A 22,524-nucleotide genomic window follows, 5' to 3' on the forward strand; every position below is an offset into this window, starting at 1 on the left:
ACAGAAAGCTTTTGAAATTAGACTAATGGACGTAGGTTGCCTAAAATACTGTTAATAATCCTAGCTTCCCTTCCCAGAGCTAGGTCAAGAGGACAATAGGGATGGGCTTCGAGCAATTTAATTCCCACAAAGTTGTGCAACATTGATCATCGGAAAGTGAGATTGCAAGGGTTTGATGGGTTCAGTGTTTGGAGTAAATATGGATGAGCTGGAGGAGTTTTGTCAAATATGACAGGCAGGCAAGCAGAAATAGAAAAGAGGGGGAAATTGTCTATTTAAGGTCTTCAGGAGCGATTATGGGAAGTGTAAGAATCATAAAAATGGGGGGGGAAATGTGTAGCTTGGGGGATTTAAGCTGTATTTATCCCTTCAACGTGTGTTGTTAGGATTGCTGATATATAGCGTGAGCCCATCAAGTGACATGTCCTCAACTACTTTGAAACTAGTGGTCTTGGGGTTTCTTTTCCACAGGCACTAAGTTTGTGAGATTTCTGAAAATGGATTTCTGAAAAGCACAAGTGGTTAATTTGCTGTATTTTATTTTCTGTGCAGAATATTGGAAGTGGCTCGGTGTTCTCAGCTCACTGATGTGGGGTTTACCACGCTGGCTCGGGTAAGCATCTGATCCTTTTTGTTTGCTTGTTCATAGACTTAAAGCAGTGAGTGGTGTCTTCCTTGTAGAAGACAGATGCTAAACACCTCATGCCCTATGCCATACCGGGCTCAATACCATAAGCAAGCTGGGAAAAGAGAAGAATGGTTTGAGCAATGAACTAAGAGGAGGTGATGTGTTGATTTGGCGCCCTTTTCTGCATACCCTATATAAGGCTTTATAAGTGAATGGGGATGGGCATGTGAAAAGAAATATGTAACTGCCACTGCCATAGCCAGTTTGTCCCTGAGAGAACCTAAGGGCGAGGATGGAAGCCAAGTTCTGGATTGAACAGCCATGGAAATGGAGGTTCAATAAGCACCAGAACCTGGCAGGACTGATGTCTGAAAGCACGCGCCTCTTTAGACTTTTGCAATATGGTAGCATCTTAAAAGCTTGGCTGGGGCTGAATGGAAGACAAAGCAACAATGTATCTTCTTTCCAAACTACAAGAAAGAAGATTCCACCTAAACATTAGGAAGAACTTCCTGACAGTAAGAGCTGTTTGACAGTGGAATTTGCTGCCAAGGAGTGTGGTGGAGTCTCCTTCTTTGGAGGTCTTTAAGGAGAGGCTTGACAACCATATGTCAGGAGTGCTCTGATGGTGTTTCCTGCTTGGCAGGGGGTTGGACTCGATGGCCCTTGTGGTCTATTCCAACTCTATGATTCTATGATTCTATTTTCTGTTGTTTAAGGAGTTGTGCTTCCATGCCCTTCTCCCAACTCATGGCAGCCGTTCCCTACTTCCATCCCTTGCAAAACCATCTTGTCTTCTGATCTCCATTATCTCTCCCGTCATTGAGTTTATGGGTGGGGAATCGCATCAGCTCCAGCCAGCAGGACCATCGGTCAGGGATGGTGTGAGTTGTGGTCCAACAACATCTGTAGGGCTGAAGCATCCCTATCCCCGTTCTAGACCTTAAATGCAGAGGTTATTGTGACACTCCCCAGACTAATCCCATTGGTGAAAATGGGATTGGTCTGGAGTTAAACTATGTTGAGAAATCTGGTTGATGGGAGCAGAATAAGCCATTTAAATAAGATAATTTCCATAGCTGCATAATCTGTTCTGAACTACAGAGTTGGGATTGCTTTGGAGCCAAATCAGGGAGAGGGGAAGATAATACAGTGCACTTTCTCTACCAAGCAGAACTTGCTGCACAGTGGCCAGCACTAAGGAGAGCACCGTAATGTAGTTGGATCCTCTTGCGATCATGGCTCGGATCGTGGAAGGAATGTTTCTTTTTTTAAGATACCTGTTGGCCTCATTTCTCCAGCAGCTTCCATTGGAGTGATTCCATTGAAGTAATTAGGACTAGTCTATAGCCATCTTAGCTTGCGTTCAGAAGGAAGAATCAATATGTGCTTTTTTGAAAAAACGAATGCTTAATTTTGTGTGTGTTTTGCTTTGTTTTTGATTCTCCCCAGAATTGTCATGAGCTTGAAAAAATGGACCTGGAAGAGTGTGTTCAGGTATATGAAATATCTTCATCCCATTTTTTAGGGGTGGGTGTGGGGGTTCATGCATGTGCAGAATGTCATGGACGTAGACCATGACTCAGAGAATGCTGTAATTTGTTAAGATAAGCCTTTGCTTGAGATTGTTTATCCACATTCCAACAAGCAGGAAGTGTTTTGTGCTTTTCCTCTTTGTGTGCTCTTCCTATAATGCTCAGAAAGGAATTTTGTTGATCCATACCTGCAGGGAAGCATTTTCACAAGAATGCTTTGGTGAGGGTCTTGCTCACTCATCCCCCCCCCCAAAAGGAAAAGATGTTCTTGAACTTCCATAATATTGAGACATAGTAGTATATAGTCTTGCTAATCCTATCCACTTAGAGTGGTATTGAATTCTAATCTCACTCATAGTAGACCTATTGAAATTAATTTATAAGGCTAACTTAAGGTTCATTAATTTCAACAGGTCTACTCATAGTATTGCTTAGTTGAAAACAGCCCCTTAGTTTGTAATAAAATTTGGTGGAACAAAATATTGCTGTAAGATGAGTGGCAGCTGCTCTAGCTCCACCACCTCCTCTCTCCCCAGTAATAATTTTTGTAAAGTATCATAGGGCAACATTGTACTCAAAGTTTCCCTGCTCTACTTTATTGCCTGTTGCATGCAAGAAGAGGGGGACCTGGAGTGCAATGACCTCGCTTACTGCATATTGTCACAGGAGAAGAGAGGAAGAGGTAGTGCAGAGTTGCTGCTTTTGGCAGTAGCTATATGGCTCCCATAACATCCAGCCTATCGATTCTCAAACTTCTGTTTCCTCAGACTACTTGAAAATTGCTGAAGGTCTCAGTGGATCACTTAATGAACTTGTTTGGATCTGTGAACCAAAGCACATGCACAACTCATGTTTGAATAACTGTAGGATTTCATTTCTAATGTGATAGATGTGCTTCTGAATTAAATATGAAGCAAAGTAAAAAAAAAAAATCTTCAGTGCCATCATCCCAATGTGATCATGAAAATCAGAGACCTTCAGGGGCCCCAGGTTCTTGTTTGCCAATTTGAAAGTCCATCCCTGGTCAAAACAGCTTTGCTCTCCATCAGAAAAAAAATCAGTGAAGTGCAGGGCCAGACACAGATAAAAATTTTCTGCAGGCCTCCTGAATGGAGCTTGCGGGCCGCAGTTTGAGAACTTCTGTATGTACTTGTTGAGAGACGGAATGTCTATATTAGGGATTCTTAAACTCCGGGAGCCTTCTGAAAACAGTTGACTCTGCCAGCAGCCATTTGCCTTTATCTGGAAGGCCTACCTCAAGCTTTGACATTATTCTGGTGTTAGTCCTGACCAAGAACTACTACAAGATAGGCTAGGCGATACCTTCTGAAACGTGTGTATCTTTTGATCTCTTCCAGATAACAGACAGCACATTAATCCAGCTCTCGATACATTGTCCACGGCTTCAGGTTTTGGTGAGTCTTCAAGAGCCCCCGCCCCCATCATGGATTTTAACCACGTTGTTAACTGCATTTCTAAATTATTTGCCAAGTTGGAAAAGAAAATGAGGTAGTCCACTGAGATGTGGAATTCAGCGTATTGAAATGCATGAACCCCTAAGTAATGTGCTCGTATGCAAAGCTCTGTGAGATAGGTCATCTGTTGTTTAAGCTTTACGGATCTGGATAGGAAGAAGAACTGAGAATGACTTGCCCGAAACAATGTGGTAGAGCCAGAGTTTCAAATTTAGTGCTTTTCTCTCAGCTGCAGGATTTTGGGTCATTAAAAAAGCTCAAAGTTGTGAGTGTGATTAAGAAAGCAACAGGTTGTTTAAGAAGCAACTCCTGAGTGTTCTACCTTCTAGTCTGTCATTGGCATAATGGATCTGTGAACAGGACAGCAGCTTTGTCAACAAGACGGCCCAGCTTTTAGAGCTGGTCTAGCATGGTAGCTAAGATATACGAGCCAGAAAGTTTCTTGATCTCAAATACTGCCTCAGCTAACCCCTTGAAACATGGTTCAACAATATCTAGGATGTGGCTATTTCAGAGCGACTAACAGGGCTTAGGAGGGTCACAAAAAGTGTTGTAAAGAGAAACACCTTTAATGAAACCCGCCCCCCCTCTTTTCATATGCAAGGGAAATAGATAGCAAACTTTCCCCACTAATTTTGCAACCATGTATGCGGAGAGCCTACATTGACCATTAATGTTTTAAGATTATGTAAAATGACGCTATGAATTCAATGCTATGTTTATTATTCTTTTTCTTGTGGACACTGTATTAAATTTTAGTTAATCAATAATAATAAAAAACACTCCCTCAGCTATGGATTTGCTAGGTGACCCTGAGCTAAACCACCATCTCTTGGCTTCTGTCCCTCTCTATCTGCAATATAGATGCATAATAATAGGATTGTTGCAAGGTTTCGTGAGATAATTTGAGGTGCCTTGACCACTAATTAAACACTTTTCATTATTATAATACAAATAACACGGATTAGATGTGTGTGTGTGTGTGTGTGTGTGTGTGTGTGTGTGTGTGTGTGAAGGGAAAGGTGAATGCTAAATGAAGGCGTAGTATATCGGAGGTTTAGAAGAGAACTAACTATACACACACAGCACAAAGCAAGTGAGCTTGGAGTGACTTGGAGAATCAGTAGGCCGGGGAGGAGGAACCTAGGGCCTGGGGGCCAAATGTGGCCCTCCAGACCTATCTGTCTGGCCCTTGGGTCTCTCCCTAGGCTACACACCTCACTGGCGTTGCTTTTGCACCCCAAGTGCCTGACTAAAATGTGTCCCTGAAGTGTAATAATGCTGCCTCTTGCTTGTCTAGATGGGAGGATAAAGAGGAGTGTATGAGTTTGTGCAGAAACTAGCCTACTGTACAAAGGTAACATTTACATCCACTGCTCCTCCTACTTTTGCCTCTGGCCCCACCCTCCAGTGCCATGTGGCCCTCAGAAGGTTCCTCAGGAGAGAGTGGGGAAAGTTCCCCACCTCTGCAGTAGGCAATGGAGAGGGCTGAGGAAGCAGGGATTCAGAGAGAAGCTCTTCCCAGCAGCTTGGCACATCATAGGTTGCTGGGGTTGGGGGCTCGTCTGATGAGGAGAGCATCCATGAATCCAACAAATCTGTAAGCCGAGGTTTGGAATACTGTGGTCCAACAGTCCCAGATGTTGCTGGAGGATTTCTTCAGCTGAAGATAACTTAGGCATATATCAAGTTCTGCGCTACCAGGCTGGGGTAGCTCCACCATCTTGAAATGACCTCATTATAACACCTTTGCAAATGCTGCCTGCTTCTTTCTCCTTTGCTTTCGCTTTCTTCCCTTTGTGGCGGCAGAGCTTATCGCACTGTGAGCTGATCACTGACGATGGGATTCGCCACCTGGGCAATGGTGCCTGCGCCCACGACCGCCTGGAGGTGATTGAGCTGGACAACTGCCCTTTGATTACAGACGCCTCCTTGGAGCACCTCAAGAGCTGCCACAGCCTGGAGAGGATAGAGTTGTACGACTGTCAACAGATTTCACGGGCTGGAATCAAGAGACTCAGGGTAAAAAAAAGGCATTTATTTAAGTAGGCACAAGTGAACGCTTTGCTAGTTCCTGGGCCTAGGAACTTCTTTCAGAAGATGATGCCGGGGGAAGCCCAGTGGGGTTTTATGTTAAATCTACACCACCTCCCTACCCCCTGCTAAGACTAAGGACATGCTGGCTAGTACATCAAAGTCTTAAGTTTGTTTTGAGGGGAGTGAGAAAGAACTTCACACGTAGCCCTCTGTGGTGTCAATATGGGAATTATCTGCAGGGTTGGGGGGGGGCATTGACAACTGGGAACTTTCAACCAGGAGATTCCCCACGTTAGAGAAGGCCAAGTCTGTCTCTCATTCACAATACGTAGCCTCTTTTCCAAGCCACTTTGTTCAGTTCCTGTGCACCCTCATCTATTATGAGAGAACTTTAGTATTCACTCTTTCCAGTGGCCAGACTGAGCAGGTCAAGTGTTGCAGCTTCTGTGCCCCTTTATAACTCCTTGCCTAAACCCACAAATATATTCAGACATTCCTAATATTTAAGCTAAGAAATTTGGTTTTTCCTAGACGTAGAAATGATATATTTCTTTCTGGTGTAGTGGGGGGGGGCGCACACGATATACTCAGCCTCTTGTGGGACTGGAATAGGAAGAGGGAGATCAACGAAGAGCCTGCTTAAAACGGGATGCAGAGTTCAGGGAGTTTTTCAGTTCTTGGCAGCCACCTGTGTTTTCCTAAGTGAGGCCTATAAATCTACAATATGTTAGAAGCCTATATAGAATTAAGGGGTTCCCTTCACTGGCCAGCAGAACAGTGGCGGGCTAGGAAGAAAACTGGCAAATGTTGATATGCCAGTTACAGGGTGGGGAAAAGGGTGGGAAGAATGAGGGGAAAACCAACACCTTCCCTGAAATGTCTCCCTGTTCCTTACGGAGATCTGCTTTGCAACTCATGAGCCCAGCGTCCTTCTGTGTGCAACCCATGCTCTCCCCCACCTTTCTGATTTTTTTTCTGAATGGGGAAATATATGTGTTTGTCTTTTCAGACCCACTTACCCAATATTAAAGTCCACGCCTACTTCGCACCCGTGACCCCACCACCATCTGTGGGGGGCAGCAGACAGCGCTTCTGCAGATGCTGCATCATCCTATGACGCGGGAGCCAATCTACCTTGTGCAAAACAAAAACTGAGTATTTAAATTACCCTTCTAGAAGTAACAGTGGACACCAGTATCTCCACACGACAAAAGTGATGCCGGTGGTCTCTCGCGAGGGCCTTTCGAAAAGAAAGCAAAGCAGGGGGAGCTGGTCGCAGAAGTTTCTTCCCGATTTTGCCCCATAAGCCACACACAAAAACACACACACTGCAGTATATACACCCACTCTCACCTACTTCTTCCAGCAAACTGAAGGACCTTGGAGTTTAGGAGCTGGATCAGTGGGCTCCTTCTCTCTCTCCCCCTTTTTTTCTCTTGTAGGTGGATTGGTATTATTATGAACCATTCCTACTGGGCATGCTCAGAAGAAATCATGGGGAGGTGGGTGGGAGAGAAAGTGGGGAGGTAGGGGATCATCACGCACATCTGAAGAACTGCTGTTGCTGGGGGGGGTGGGAGGGGAGAGGGTTGTTCTTTTGACATTGGAAACAGCAAACTGGACAAACCCTTCGATGCAAGTGTGGAAGCAGCGGTGATAACCAAGGAAGGGAACAAAATAAGACGTTGAATCTTCACCACCACTGTCCAGAGAGGAGAAAAACGTAAAACCTTTAAAAGCCCATGGTTATATTTTTTACTTTTTAAAAATCATCATCCTTGTGTTAGGGAATGTTGAAACAGCAGCCATTGTGAGACATTGATTCCTGCGCTTCTGTGCTTCCTCGTTTTCTGTGCCGGCACATCCACGGAGCATGCTCATGTTGAAGGTTCAGCGGTTTCTCTTCCATGTTTCCATAGCATTTGGCTCAGAGGCTTCCTAGATTGTTGTGACGATAAAGCTAGAAATCTGTAACGTCAGGTCTGATTTATTTTCTTTTGTTTTGTTTTTCTCTCTCTTCCTTCTTCAGTATCTCCAGGTTTTCGGGGGTTTTTTTATTTATTTAAGAAAACCATTCTGAGATTGTATGAAATGACTGAACATAAAATATATGTTAAGCTATTTTCCTTTTTAAAAGGTGTATTTTACCACCAGGAGGCTAGGGCGAGCTTTGAAATCACAGCTGTGAAATGGGATGAAGTTCTGAAAGCAAAATTGCTTCTATAGAGAGTCTTCTCTAGGTTCTTTTAACCCATAACACAGTCCAAGTGGGGCTCATAGCATCCTGTGTGTTCAAAGGTAACCCCGTCGAAGAACAATGTGTAGCACAAATGGGAAATGGCACACAGCTGTGCTGTTCTATTTATTTGCCATAGTAATGCAATGGTATCATTAGAGCCACCTCTGAAAATCTTTCTTTATTTGATGTGGGGTCCTTGGCACCATCGCTAGACCTGTGTGTTCTCCCCTACAAATCAGTTACCACCCTGATAGGGAAGTTGGCCAGATTCCTCCACTTCAGCATTAAATAACTGTACGTTTTGTTTCTTCAAAAGCACCGGAGCCATTTTTTGATGCCTTGCAGGGCTAGGTTGGGTAGCTGTTTTTATTTCTGGATGGGTTTTTAAAGGTCTTGTGGGCAGAAGCACAGCACCATATCAGTTTCCTCCAGTTTGAATGATTCCAGCATTTTGGTCGCCTGTTGCCCTTCCCATCACAAGTTGCCCTTCCCGCCTTAACAGTTCCCAAACACATTTTTTCTTAATAGCACCTGCCGATTTGGCTGTTGTACAGAAAGCACAGGGGAACCCTTCATAATGAGAATTCTGTCCTGAGAAATCTGGCTTCCTTGCTGATGTACAATCCTTTGCTCTGCTAGTGAGCACATCCGCATTTGCTAATGAGTGGTTTGTTTTGTTTTTTTAATTAGCCTGTTGCCAGTCCACTTCTGATCTACTGCTTTGTTTTCAACTGTGCTGGCTTCTGACTGTCCAAAGCATGGCTTGTAAAACAACTTTCCCACTGCACTTTGGTTGGATTCAAAAGCTCGATTGTCTAAGCCCGTAGAGTAGAAGATGGTTTCTTTTTTTAAAAAAAGACCACCATAGTAACAGCAGTGCTCATGAGGATTCTTAAGGCAGATTGTGAGGCTTTGTAGGAAACGCATGCTCTGTTTCACTCTTGGCCTAACTGTTTTTAAGTGTCGGGGTCCCCATCCAAAGCAGGAACCCAGCACAAATTGCACAAATAGTATGAGCTGGTCTCAAAGATATAATGGGACAGGTGTCTGGCCCAGACAGCATCCTAGGTGCTGGATGATGAGATTAGGTATTCACTAATTTTCTGTTGTCCCGCCAAGATCACAGACCTCAGACAATTGTAGCTATAATTGGGGAAGGGCTTGGAGAACAGCTCTGTTTTATGGAAATTGTCCTGTGAAGTGTTCTCTGCATTTTCCCAAAGCAGTAATCACGATTTCTTTTGATTCCAGAGGATTTGTGTTTTCTCAGTACTCCCAGAGAAACATATTTATACAGCAATCTTTGGTTTCTCAAACACACCTGTGTTAAATTTCCCAAACCCACCAATGTGGTTTTTCACAAGGCCTTCCAGCAGTTCAGACTGCTACCAAAGATCTGGAAAGGCGAAGCCTGTTTTTAAAATAATTCATTTTTCCCTTCCTTCCTTCCTTCCCCCAAAATCTTTTTTAAAACTTTTGATCTTCTTTCTTCCACCCAGATGTCTACTGATGATTCTTGTGAGTTTTGTGTCTTTAAAAAAACACACAACATTTTACGAACTCCAGCATAGAAATATGGTTGATAGTCTTCCCCTCCCATCTATGATTCGTGCATCTCGTTTCTAAAACTTGGCAGCATAATTCCATCTTTTGAATTCCAAACATCATTGTGGCAATTGCTGACATTGTGGAAACAACTCACTGTTGCAGTGTTACCGAACCTCCTGAACAAGCCAGGAGTGTGTGTTTGTGTGTGTGCGTGTGCTGCCAGCTTGTCAGTGTTCAGCACAGCTCTTGAAAGTAGAACCTTCCTCTAGGAATGGAAGGAGGGGAGTAAAAGCTTGAGTGCAGTCCATCCAACTTTATTCCAGTGCAAACTGCTTGAAACGAATGGGAATTGTAGAGCAGCAGTGCTTGCTGCATTGCATGCAGTGTATTTACATTTGTTCGATCGTAAGTAGTGGTTCTCCCTAAGGGCTGCCTTTAATCTCATGCACGTCATGTTGTGGAAACCGCTTACTCACAGTCGCGCACCACTGAGGGGTGTCCGTGTGTGGGAATATTTCATCCATATGGACAGGGCTAGTTGCAGGATTGTTTTCACCAACTCCGTCTCCAGATCGAAGCATTCAGCCTCCCCAACTAGGTGGAATAGCACCCCAGGGCAACTGTCTGCATGCCACTCTAAATGTGTGAAATGGACCTTAATTTGCCAGCAGTTCGTTTCCCAACATAGAGAAGTTGAGACCAAAGTGACGGTGCCGTGTTATTTTCAGTGGAAGGGCAGAACAGAAAGATAACTTGATTCATATCACTTGATTGATAATTTTTAAAGCCAATAATCAAATCCTTCTCTTCCCCTCCACCCTTGTCAGTGTATTTATTAATAACATCAATAAACCACATTTTTCTAAGCTTGTCTTGTTAGAAGAATGGCTTTTGCATAGGATGAGAGCTCCCTGTGTTCTTGTCTTCTGGTGTTCAGTCCTAGGTACTTCCTTCCTGTCACTTTATATTTTATTACGCATTGAGACAGCTGTGTCTCTTGGGGAAGGGTAAATAAACATCACCACCTTCGAAGAAGGCCAAGTTCCCCTTCACTGCAACCAGCAGTGCATGCTGGTCCATAGAGCTGCAACGAGAGAGAGACCTGGGTTCCCATTTTAAATTTTGTGCACCCAGTGAGGTGTCAGCCACATGCCAGATTAGCTGCATAAATGCTCAGAAGGGGTTCCCTTTGTTTGTTAGATTGACCCTGAAGGCTTACAATGTAAAGCAGTTCCCCATGACATGTGCAGAATCCCCACTTTACTTGCACGAAACCTGCAAGTAAACAATGGCAGATTTAATTTTTCAAGCCTTCTGAGCTCAGCGAGTACAAAAAGCACAATAACTTCTTATTGAGCCAAGGCCCCCCAGAAGCAACCATACCCATCTGTTAGCATGGATGGCTTGATGCAAGAATTAGCTGTGATTGTCAAGAATGCCTTTTCAGAGGCAAATATAACAGATGTTGGGAATAAACAGAAGGGCCATTGCCTCAGTGGGAGCATCTGGCTGCTGCTTTTTGGGACAGATTAATCAGATCATATTTTTATTATACATAATTTTGGAAGTAGTAATGTGTATTAACTCCCTGTGTATTAACTGACTGTTCGATACATACAGTGAGTTCTGGAAGTGCACTGTGTCATGAAAATGCCCCATTTTGTAAGGGACTCTATTTTTGTGATGAAATAATTGTCTGTCCTCCACTGCCTGGTTGCTGGTGATCAGTTGGGGTGGGGAGAGACAAGGGGCGGAGAGCTGCATTTGATATTCAAATTGCTAGGATCAATGGGAAGGCTGAGTGTTGAAGAAACACAGCGAGAATTTAATAGCCTTGTGGCCAAAGTCTGTTCTAACCAGATGTGCCAAATCCATAATTACATGGGAAATGCCATTTTCTTTGCTCCCACAAATTCCAGCTACAGCAGCTCGCCCTGATTACCGAGTATATGATGAGTGCTGTTGTCAGAAGGCCATTGCGATCACTCTTAATTTTTACTCTTTACCTTCCTCGCCTTTTGGAAATCATGAAAACTCCAGATGTCAAAACTTAACAGCCTTGCCATTGGCTTCTCCTGTACCTGAACCATATTAAGTTGTACATGGTGAAAGCTACTTTTGTTGTAAGCCTTCTGCTATATCCTGTTGCATATTATGACAAGCTTGAGACCAGCGTGAAGGCAACGGGAATGAAGTTAACATCTGCAGCCAGGTTCTCTGAAGAACCTCAAGCTTTGGAGGAACGCTGGATCAACAGAATTCGTTAGATTTCAAGGTACAATAATGCAGCCACTGGTCACAATTCTGAAACCATTCCCACAGTGGCTATTACTATGAACTCCAGGGGGGTATTTGTTTCCCCTCTTTTAATCTGAATATGGTAGGCATGGCTGGCCCATGGTATTATGTGATTCGACAGGTGTTGGGGAGGGAATTGTATGACATGGTTGCTTACACAGTAATGTTCTGTTTTAAGAGAGAAGGAGTATAGTAAGAGCCCTGGGCTACCCTTAATTTGTGATCTAATCTTTTGGTTAAGTTTGGGATGATTAGCATTCAGAAATAATTGTATTAGACATATTAAGGATGCGGCTGGTATTCCACAGGCTGGATGTTTGATAGTTAAATACTAAATTTCATTCGCACTGAGAACCCTACAGTAGAATTGATTGTACCACCCACTATCAGGAAACCTCTGGCACAGTAACTATAATGTGAACACTTTTTATTAAACAAACCTCATCATTCTTGGTGTGTTTAAAGGAATGTTGTGCTTTTCAAATTATTTTTAGGATTGCCCTCACATGTGACTCCTCCGAATTTCTTACTCAAAAGTTTAAAAGAAACACAACTTCTGATTGCTGCAGTGCAGTTCTTCTCACATTCCATGTGATGTTGAGCAGTTTTAAAAGCCAGCATATCTTCAAACGTTGTTTTTATTAACAAGGCCCTCCATTTCTTCATAAAAAATTATATTGGATGCCCAGGTTGGAACCTTGCCATTCAGCCCCCATAACTATAATACAGAGATATCTGTAAAATACTACTTTTATGATCCTGTAAACTGTGTTTTCACCTTTCCTGGACACTTGATTGTGAATATAATAATGTCAATTAACAAAAAGTAAAGCAAATATAAATATATATGTAGCTCAATCTTTTCTTTTTCTGTCCATGTTACAATATTGTGATTTCGGCTAAGTTTGTAATGTGGGGAAATGGTCACGAAAAGAAAAGAAAAAGTTTCCAAATTGTGGCTGTGAAGGGTCCTGTGGTGAGAACTTTGTTTCTATGATTTGTCTTTGTTCCTGCGGCAGAATTTTTTGTGAACTTTAAGTAGGCCCAGAATAATAATCTGGAGATTTCTTTTGAGAGTCATTTTGCAAATAAGCCGTTATTATATATTTGATGGGAGCTGTAATACTAGTACTCTAGGTGAAATACTAAGTTTAAGCATTGTATCCATCCACCATGTACTGTAGCGAATAGAGCTGTTGGCACACGTGATCCTCGTTTTTGCACTGGGGATTGCGTTCCGGACCCCCCCCCCCTCAGCCCGCTCCACCCCTTTTTGTGACATCTTTATGGCATTTTTGGGCTACTTCCGGGTTCAGCGCCATGCATGTGCACACGATCATGTATCGTTTGGACGTGCCTAACTAGGTCATTGCCTGTATATGAGATGGTTTGCATAATCAAATGTGCCCATGCCGCCACTCAAAGCCCACTAAGACTGGAAACCACAATACTGTGTTTAAAAGACTTGTGTCTATGAGAACATAAAATGAGCCCATCTGGTCCTGCATCCAGTTCCCACGGATGCCTGGAGGAAAGCTGCAAGCGACCTGATCATAAACAAGAGTTCCCTCTTCTCTCCTGCCTCACCCCAGGTTTCATCAACAGAAGCATTGCTGCCTCCGTCCATGAAGGCACAGCATTGTCATCATGGCTAGTAGCCATGTATAACTGTATCCTTCATGAATTCACTGAGTCTTCTTTCGAAGGGGTTACAGTGGAGTGATCCCAAGGAGCACTTTCACACCAAATTGTGCTTATAGCGTATTTTCACCTGGGACCTGCTCTCAGTCTCAGGTCCTTGGCAAGTTTGTGTCCTTATGATATGTGTGTCCCATTCATGCTTTATATGTTGTGGTGTGTGTAATGGTCCCTGTAACTGAGGCTATAAATCAGTGTAGTCAAGCTTGTGCACTCAGCAATGCCTTGCCAGGTTATTAGAAGATTTCCCGTATGTGGAAGGGGAGAAATTCCAGGTCACAAGTGTGGTTGCACAAATACGTTATGTGTATCTGACATAAAAATAGTCACTCTTGATTATTTTATAATTCTGTTACAGTTCCCCTATAGTGTGGAAGGATTAAAAACCATTAAAACACACATCCAGCTGGTAACAGATGGCAGTAAATCACAGCTGTTTTTTAATATAAAAAGGCATAGACAAATACATCAAAATACAAATAGATTTTTTTTTTAGATTGCAGTTAATACTAATACATGAAAAAAATGCTTTAAGCAGTATAAAGGCATATACCTTTCTTGGAAAAAGATATTTGAAAGCTAGTGGTTTGGAATAGTTTGTGTTTCTGGTCTACAGAGCAAGTGCAACATTGGAGTTCGTAACCATTGGCACAATCCTATGCAACTTTGTAAGTGAGCCCCATTGAATTCAGTGGGGCTTTCTTCCAGGTAAGTATGTAGAATTGCAGCTTAAAGCTTCCATTAGATTTTTATGAACCACCTCCTTTCAATGTTTGATTGGCTTTCCTTCTTAATAAAACTGACACACAGAAATTGACATCCAAACTCATGTAATTGGATAGCACCAGACAAACAAGCCTGGCTATTAAAGTGACCTCGCTATATCCTGAAAGTTAGAATACATACTGGAGGTCAAGCATTTGGTGTTTTAAGAAATGCGCCATTAACAGATTCTCATTCTGCCAGGTATGCAGCTGTCCCACCCCTCTTCTCCAGTTGTGGTGATGATACATCTCTCCAGCTTGACATTCTAACTACAGATTGTCCTGCCCAACAGAAACTCAGCGAACCAGTTTAACATGCATGCACACTAAAACTGTTGTCAAGCACTTTGGGGAAGGGGTGGTGGTGTCTTCTTCGCACATACAATTGGCCGTTGCTTGCAAGGGGCAAGATATTCAGTAGATTGTGCCCTGTGGTAAGTTGGGCTGAGAGCAGGAGCTGGAGAAGTTCTGAGCAAGCTACACTGGTAATCTCTGCCTTGTGGTACTGCTTGAAGATTAAAGATGTGCTTGCGCCTGAGAACTGATTAATTATACCACATAAAGGATAGCAGTGCAAGCATTTAGATAGCTAGGAGACCTCTTGCACTCCCAGCTAGATCCCTGGCGCCCATCTGTGCAGTGGGCGTTGTCAGGAAGCTGTTGCTCCCAAGGCCTCGTGTCAGATGCAGGTCAGCTATTCTGAAAATGGTTATGTAGGGACAACATATTCCAAAAAACAGCCATATGTCTTTTGCAACAGTTCTGCTAACCAATTATTGACACCGTGCTGGAACTTCAATACTGTAGCAAAAGCCTGTGAGGTTTGGTTTTTGTTTTTGTTTTTTTATTTTAAAAAAACCTTTTAATTTTATCCTATACAGCCTATACACAAATATATCTTCCTTGGATACTTTCTCACGTATAACTGACATCTCTGCTGCCTCCTTTATCAAGAAAAAGCATGTTTGCTCATCCCGCTTGCTCATCAACTTGCTTCCCACCCTCTTATAAGTTTCAGATGCAAGATGGAAAGCTGTTTCTGTGTTCAGTTTCGATGCAGATCTCTGTTGCTACAAACAAAAGCCAGTTTGGTCCTTCGGCTCCAGATCTTGAAGAGTTCAGCCTTGCGAAATCTTGCATTCAATGAGATACAGTGAACTTGTGGTTTTTAATAACTCTCTCTATATATTATTATTATGCTTGCTTCTGCATCCCTTTGCTCCTCATCTTCTTGGAGGCCAGCGTCGTGTCATCTTCTAGAAGGTCCAGGTCTATTTTAGAACTAAGTGATAACCTTCTGTGTTCTGCACTGTAGTGACACACAACACAAATTAGTCATTTTCCAAGTGTTTCTTACCCAGTGAATGGGTGGCTTTCGTATATTTTCATACATACGGATCCAGGGGGTAAGAATTATTAGCTTGGGGGTTCTAGCTGCCACTGCAGGGAAGCTGCCTGCACTTCTTGACTAGGCTAGACTGGGCTTGTTAGGGTTCATTTCAAAGTGGGTGGTTTGGGGCCAACTCTGGCATTTTGTGAGCCCTTGCGTAAGATCCAGCAAAGGAGTGTTCTGTGCCCTTGCCCAAGCAATTCAGCTAATACCAACTATTTGCCATCATCTTTTAGGTTTCTAACATGTGGAATGGCAAATTGAGGTGAGGAGTAGCTTGAAGAAGGCTGTCAAATTACTCCTTGTTTAAAACTATGATTTGAACTCAGATCCCTGTTCCTATAATCACTAGACTATAACGCCATATATTGTAAACCAAACTGAATATATGGCATTTTTCCCTGGGCTTACAGGGGACCACCTTCAAATGGACTGCTCGCTTTAGGGTTCTTCTGCCCCCGTATTTACAAAACGTCTCAATTTGATTTTTCAGGGTGAGGAAGCCATGTTAGTCCACTACACCAAAGGAATAGGGAAGAGCCTTTGAGAGACTAGCATTTATTGAGGCAAAAGGATTTGTCCACTAAAACCCACTTTGTTACAAAGAATTATCCTTAGCTGGAAAACAAATCTGTCTATGCACAGAGACAAGATCATTTGCAAACTGAGTGCATGTGATACAGCACCCTTGTTGGACTGAACGAGAGTGAGTCAGATCAGTGCCTGCATGGAAGACTGACTAAAAATCTGCCTTCATGATGGAAGAAAGGCAGGAGAGAAACTGCTAAAAAGACTTGTAGCTTCCTTTAAAGACTTAACAAGTTATCATGGCACAAGCTTTTGTGAACAATTGTCTATGTGTTAGATTTTCACCATTTTCTCCTTATTCCTGTGTCTCCATGGTTTGAGAGCCCCCCCCCCCCATGTGCAGAGGGGGGAAATTGCCAACTGAGAGTACATCTGACAGTGAACTGTAGCCCATTTAAGTCAGTTTCACAACAAAGGAGTTGGCTTGTAAGGTGGTGCCACAAGATTCTGCTCTTTGTTACAGGTAAGCTCACCTACCTTTTGTTACAGCTGCTACAAAGGATGATTCGTCTGGAAGATTTCTGACCATCTGTGGCAACCCAGGAGAGAGCAACAAGGCAAGGTTAGAAGCTGGCCAGACCCCTAGTAGCAGGTTTAAAGTCAACTTGGAGATTCTGGGTTTGTGTAAGAGAGGCACCCCAGAGACCTCAGGCCATCTCAGTGGCAGATGGCCATGATGTGTCAAAAGAGATAGCAGGCAAGCGTAAGACCCGGTGGCACTCTGAATATAACATGTGCATGTGAGTGTACGTGCACAGACAGTGTTAGTTTTTGAAAATAGATTTATGCAAATTTAATCTGGCTCGAGAGTTTGGTTTGAATGCTTAAGGGTTCTTAGATGGGGCTTGTAAAGTTTAGCACTGCTTCCGAACTTGTAGAGTTGGAGATGACCCTGAGGATCATCTAGTCTCTCCCCTTGAAATACAGGAATATGCAGCTGTCCCTTACGGGGGATTGAACTCATAACCTTGGCATTATCTGCACCAGGCTCTAACAAACTAATTTATCCAGCTGATCATAAGAATGTGTCCTACTCAGGTCTTCTGCACCAGACATTCCATGGTTGAAATATCTCCATCATCAACTCACCAGCCTCTGTCCTGCCTGCAAACTAATAAGGGGATAATACTGATCTACATAGGGTTTTAGTAATGTTAATGGAAACACACTCTTTAAACAAAACAAAAAAAAACCACTCCTGTGTTGTAGCAACAGTGTTGGATACAGTAAAATGGTTTCATGTGGAGGCAAGTTCCATTTCTAAACATGCTCCAGGTTGGTGCAAGGTCAGTTGTAGGCAGCTCTACAGCTTCTGGCCCCTGTTCGGAGGAGGCCATGGTATTAGGCTTGAAAATAAGGCTCATACCTGATCGTTGACAAGGATGTGAATTCCTGTCGGCCCCTGCCTGGAAACCTGCTGAATCTGGTTGGCTGGGAGGCTGAGCAGTTCTGCCAGTTTATTGGTCAGCTCGCTGGCGGTCAGCTCTTCCAGATACAATTCCTGGTACAGGGCTTTGGAGGAAAAGAAAACGAAAACCCCACACTTTAAAACAAAGGGGATTGAAATTGGTGCCTCCAAAAACAAATGTTCAGGCCAAACACAAACATCAAAACGTTAGTATTGCTGGCAGGGAGGGTGTGCAAGTCCCTTGTGGGATGTTTTAAAATGTCATTTAAAATCACAGAGAGGTTCTTCCTGCCCACTGGCAGGTGCGAATATATGGAGCCAGATAAAGAGTCTAATGCTAAACTTGGGAAAGTGACACTGACTTACCAGACGCTTCATTTGGAGAGACATTCCCGCTTGTTTCCACCTCCCTGGACACGTAAAGGATGAGCCGAGGGCGCACACACCTGAGGGGAGGCAAAGTTTTGTAGCCCACCAATACCTAGTAAGATGGCGTAGTGCAAAGATTGAGAATTTATGACCCTCTAGAAGTGAGGTCCTCGCATCAAACCCAACCTACAGGGTTAATGCAGAGTAGCTTTCCCACTGCACTAAGCACCATCCCAGGGCTTTGCCCTGTAAGGGAGACCCATTAGTGTTGTAGCCACCCATGCCTCTCTAAGGGGTGTTCCACAAGTGGGGCACCACCACTGAGAAGGCCCTGCTTCAGGTTCCCACGCCACCAGCAGCATCCTGCCCTTGGGATCACCATCTAGTGTAACCCAGTGACATCACCCTCTATACAGGTCTAGATGGCAGCTGCTGGTCACATCTTAGATGACATCTGCCCTAAGGGCTCTCTAGCTAGTGCCTGGCCCCATAGATAATTCTGGGTGCTGGGGGCACATTAACAAATGGGATGGTGCCCCATGCATCACCTGGAGCTCCTTGGAGATGCAAATTTAATGATAAAAAGGGCCTACCAGATTTCCCTTTAACCTTTGAAATGCAGCTAGGTGGTGAGTCAGCTGTGGTGCCTTCCACCTGCTCCTTTTGCTCCCATTCCCGTTTCCCCACTTGCTCTTTGAGTCCTGCTTGCTTCAGCAGGCCAGAGAAGGTTGTGGGGTAGAAGAAGCCACAGCTGCCTGCTCTGATTCAACAAACATGAAGCTGGGTTGAATAATTGGCTTGACCGAGAATCACAGATGGTCCCTCAGGGTTCTTTCCACCCCTCTGCAGTGCAAAAATATGCAGCTGTCCCATGCAGCTGATAATGATAATGCAACCTTGGCATTATCAACACCAGGAGCTAACTCAGGCATAATCCTAATAGAGTTCAATGGGGCTTTCTCCCAAGTAAGTGGGTCGAAGATTGCAGCCTGACCCTTTGTGTATGTTTTATCAACACTAAGCTACTTTGAGGACTTCTTTACAAGATGTAATAATAATATTCTTCCCTTTAGCTTTGCCCCCCCCCTCCAATTTTAACTGAGGGGGAATTAACATAATTCCATACCTGGCCTTTAGTGCATTTGAGAGTCTGATTCCATCTGCTGTTCCACAGATCTGCACAAGGTCCGTGCGTGAGAGCCTGAGCAAGTCAGCTCCTGCGGGAGGAAGTTAAAGAGAGGAATCTGTTGGCAAAATGGTCCCTGCCCAGAATGTGTCCTGAAGTTGTAAAATCCATGGTGCATCTTCCTGGGACAGCAGTGGGAGCAAAATAACTCGGAATCATAGAGTTGGAAGGGACCACGAAGATTATGTAGTCCAACCCCCTGAAATTCAGGAATCTTTCGCCCATTGTGGGGCTTGAACCCACAACCCTCAGACTGAGAGTCTCATGCTCTACCAAATGAGCTTTTTTGGGCTCAAGACAGAGTTGGTCCACTGTCAATTCTGATGCTTTTGTCCAGCCCATCACAGCTTCAGGAAGGCTCACTCCACAATGTGCCTTGGAGTTAATTTCCTCCACCCTTTAAAATATTTCCAGGGTGTCGGGGACTGGCACAGCCAATCAATTTGTGACTATATGACACCATCAATGTACCTGGCGCTTTACATTGTCACATAATCAGAGACAGGCGTCTGCCTTGCGGAGATTGCAATCTAAATCTCGGCTTGCTCTGCGGTGCATAGCGGTGGCTTTCTCTCTGAACTTTAAAAATGTGTGACAGAGATTTCTCCATGCCTTAAAAAAATGTTTGTAGGGTGGGGGTTGTTCTGGTGGGAGACCAGAAAAGGGGACTTGTGGGGGGTGAGAATCAACATTTCAAAGGGGAGACGAGCTATGTGTTGGAAAAGGAAAAGCCTCACCTGTATAGCTAGCGAAAATCCGGGAGTAATTGGGGAACCTGTTTTTGTGCAACCATTGTTGGGTTTCCAAGATGGAAGCGCTGGGGCTCAGGGCCTGAAAGGAAGAGTGGGAGAAACATGGAGAAACCAACATCAGCTACAACCCAGAGGGCACTGGGGATCAGATACATCAAAGGCAGTATATAAATGCCCAGGTATAAGAACAATTGGATTTTCTTGGCTTCCACACTTCGCTGGCTGGTGCCAAAAGATTTGGTAAGAGCCTGCTAAACATTCAACAGTGCTTTTTCACCCATTCCAGGCAACCATCTATGATTGGATTTGGAGTGTCATGTCAATGTTTTAGGACTGAGCCCAGGAACCTTGAAGCCCTACCAAAAAGGTGGGGTTGCTGTAATGCCACCAACCCATATTTATTTAATTTATATTCTTCTACATCCCCCAGTCTCTGGATGACTTGCATGAATATTTAGGATTTCAATTTAAAAATAAAAATGAAATAAAAGAGATGGCAGTTAGTGGCACTGTGCTGCTGTGGGACAAAATTGTTGGCAGGAATTTGAAAAAAGAAAATCTTCAAAATTTGTTCCCAAGAGCCTTTGTGTGCAATCAGTTCAGAGACCTGGACGAGGTGTGGGCTGCAGGTGGCATGTTTCGAACTCAGTGCAGGGGGGACAACAACCTTCGGGCTCTCTCCTCAGCTCCCGTTGGTATTGCTTAGAAGAGCAACACCAACAAAAATGTTGACCTGGACAAGCCACTGGCAATTATCTGGTGCTGTTGTGTGTGGTGTGTCCTTTCCCAAGCATAGTGACACACATGCATATGCCCTTTTTGGATGCCAGCTGCTAAAAGTAAAACCATCTGCTGCCACCAGGCGTCACTCTCATACCATGTTTGGGAAAGCAAAGCAAGAGAAGGCACAAGCTAGCAAAACTACTGGGATTATGGGGCAGGGGCAAGGTTCAGATCTCTTTGCCATCAAATAGTCCCTTGCCACTGGTTGCTGACCCCTGTGCTAGAGCCTTCAGGGAACCCTTTCTGAATCAACACATCAGCCAAGGATTGCCGGGCATTTTGCACACTCGTGGCAGAGCCAGGGCCATAGCTAGTGGGTGGTGAAGTGGACCCCCACCAGGGGTGCAAAATCAGCAAAAATGTCTATAAATAAAAATATTGTTATTGCCTCATAGAAGGTTTTTAATAGAAGGTGAACTGAATGGGTGGAGGGGGTGGTTGGAGGAGAGGCAGAAAGAGCTAATACATCCATTTATCTACTTGCACTTTGACATGCTTTCGAACTGCTAGGTTGGCAGGAGCAGGGACTGAGCAATGGGAGCTCGACCTTCTGATCGGCAAGCCCTAGGCTCTGTAGTTTAGACCACAGCGCCACCCGCGTCCCTGAACTGAATGGGTGGAGGAGAGGCAGAAAGAGCTAATTCGTCCATGGCTAGGGGAGCAATCTGGACATTCTGCCGGGGGCACAGGGCCACTATGCTTGGAGGCAGTAATGCTTCTGAATACCAGTTGCCGGAAACCACAGGAGGAGAGAGGGCTCTTATGCCCAAATCCTGCTTGTGGGTTTCCCATAGGCATCTGGTTAGACACCGAGAACAGGATGCTGGCCTGATTCAGCAGGGCTGCTCTTATGTTCCTAATCTGAACAAATAAATGCAAACTACTAGAATACGCCTCCTGGTTTTCATGGTGAGCCCAAGTAGTTGGGACCTGCGGAAAAATGGACCTAACTGTGTGGTTTTCTGAGACACAGCTTTCTCAGTGTATCATATAAAAACATTTTAAGATTGCACCAGTGCCTAGAAAATTTAAACTGAAAGAGATGAAAACTTTTACGAGGGTGAAGCCAGCCTATGTCCCGTCCCCCGCTTACCTCTGCTGTGCTCTCTGATGAGCTATCCAAGGTGTAGCCAGGGGAGGAGCACATCCTGCCAAACAGAGGAACAAAAGCGGGTTACAGTGGTACCTCAGGTTACAGACACTTCAGGTTACAGACTCCTCTAACCCAGAAATAGTACCTCGGGTTAAGAACTTCAGGATAAGAACAGAAATCGTGGGGCGGCGGCAGCGGGAGGCCCCATTAGCTAAAGTGGTACCTCAGGTCAGGTTAAGAACGGACCTCCAGAACGAATTTAGTTCTTAACTCGAGGTACCACTGGATTCATTTTCGATGGCCAGGGTCCCCTCTAGATGGTCAGCATTTTGCAGGAGGGATTCAAACACAGACCAGATATTTAGGTTTGTGTGATTACAGCAGTTAGAAGCGCTCTGTCGCCCTAGCACAACAAATCCGCCAAATTTGGGGGGGGGGGAGACCCGCCACGATTAGGCAAGTGACAGGAAAATGCCCTGGACAGTGTGGGAAAGATGAACAGTTTACAGGAAGACGTATAAACACAACTGGCACAAATCAGGACGAATCCTCAATGTCATTTAACAGCCCTGGAAGGAATGCTCAATAAAGACAGGAGATAGTCTGATCTCCGCATGAGCTTTGTGCAAGCAAGTCGGGACAAATGCAGCTCATGGGGATGAGGGGTGGGGAGTCATCCAGGGTTTCAAAAGGATGAGGTTCTTTTCTCATGCTACCACAGGCTCTTGCTTTG

General features: G+C 44.2%; 2 protein-coding genes across 7 annotated transcripts in view; one reads left to right on the forward strand and one right to left on the reverse strand.

Annotated features, from left to right (window-relative positions):
• FBXL20 (F-box and leucine rich repeat protein 20) overlaps positions 1 to 10,328 on the forward strand; it is a 68,197-nt gene extending 57,869 nt beyond the window's left edge. For all 3 annotated transcript variants that reach the window (XM_081168694.1, XM_081168693.1, XM_081168692.1), the window contains 5 exons: positions 553 to 613; positions 2,081 to 2,125; positions 3,522 to 3,578; positions 5,448 to 5,660; positions 6,685 to 10,328. In XM_081168694.1, coding sequence (XP_081024820.1) covers positions 553 to 613; positions 2,081 to 2,125; positions 3,522 to 3,578; positions 5,448 to 5,660; positions 6,685 to 6,792 — 484 coding nt within the window. In that variant the 3' untranslated portion in view covers positions 6,793 to 10,328. The remainder of the gene's footprint in view (positions 1 to 552; positions 614 to 2,080; positions 2,126 to 3,521; positions 3,579 to 5,447; positions 5,661 to 6,684) is intronic.
• Positions 10,329 to 15,399: 5,071 nt separating this feature from the next.
• LOC308572531 (transcription factor CP2-like protein 1) overlaps positions 15,400 to 22,524 on the reverse strand; it is a 32,171-nt gene continuing 25,046 nt past the window's right edge. For all 4 annotated transcript variants that reach the window (XM_081168678.1, XM_081168676.1, XM_081168677.1 and 1 more), the window contains 7 exons: positions 21,792 to 21,846; positions 19,901 to 19,994; positions 19,104 to 19,194; positions 17,975 to 18,054; positions 17,567 to 17,712; positions 16,678 to 16,729; positions 15,400 to 15,531 (listed from right to left, as the gene is read on the reverse strand). In XM_081168678.1, the coding sequence (XP_081024804.1) occupies positions 15,494 to 15,531; positions 16,678 to 16,729; positions 17,567 to 17,712; positions 17,975 to 18,054; positions 19,104 to 19,194; positions 19,901 to 19,994; positions 21,792 to 21,846 (556 nt within the window). In that variant the 3' untranslated portion in view covers positions 15,400 to 15,493. The remainder of the gene's footprint in view (positions 15,532 to 16,677; positions 16,730 to 17,566; positions 17,713 to 17,974; positions 18,055 to 19,103; positions 19,195 to 19,900; positions 19,995 to 21,791; positions 21,847 to 22,524) is intronic.

This window comes from Podarcis bocagei (assembly GCF_964188305.1).
Source record: "Podarcis bocagei genome assembly, chromosome: 13".
Taxonomy (NCBI): Eukaryota; Metazoa; Chordata; class Lepidosauria; order Squamata; family Lacertidae; genus Podarcis; species Podarcis bocagei.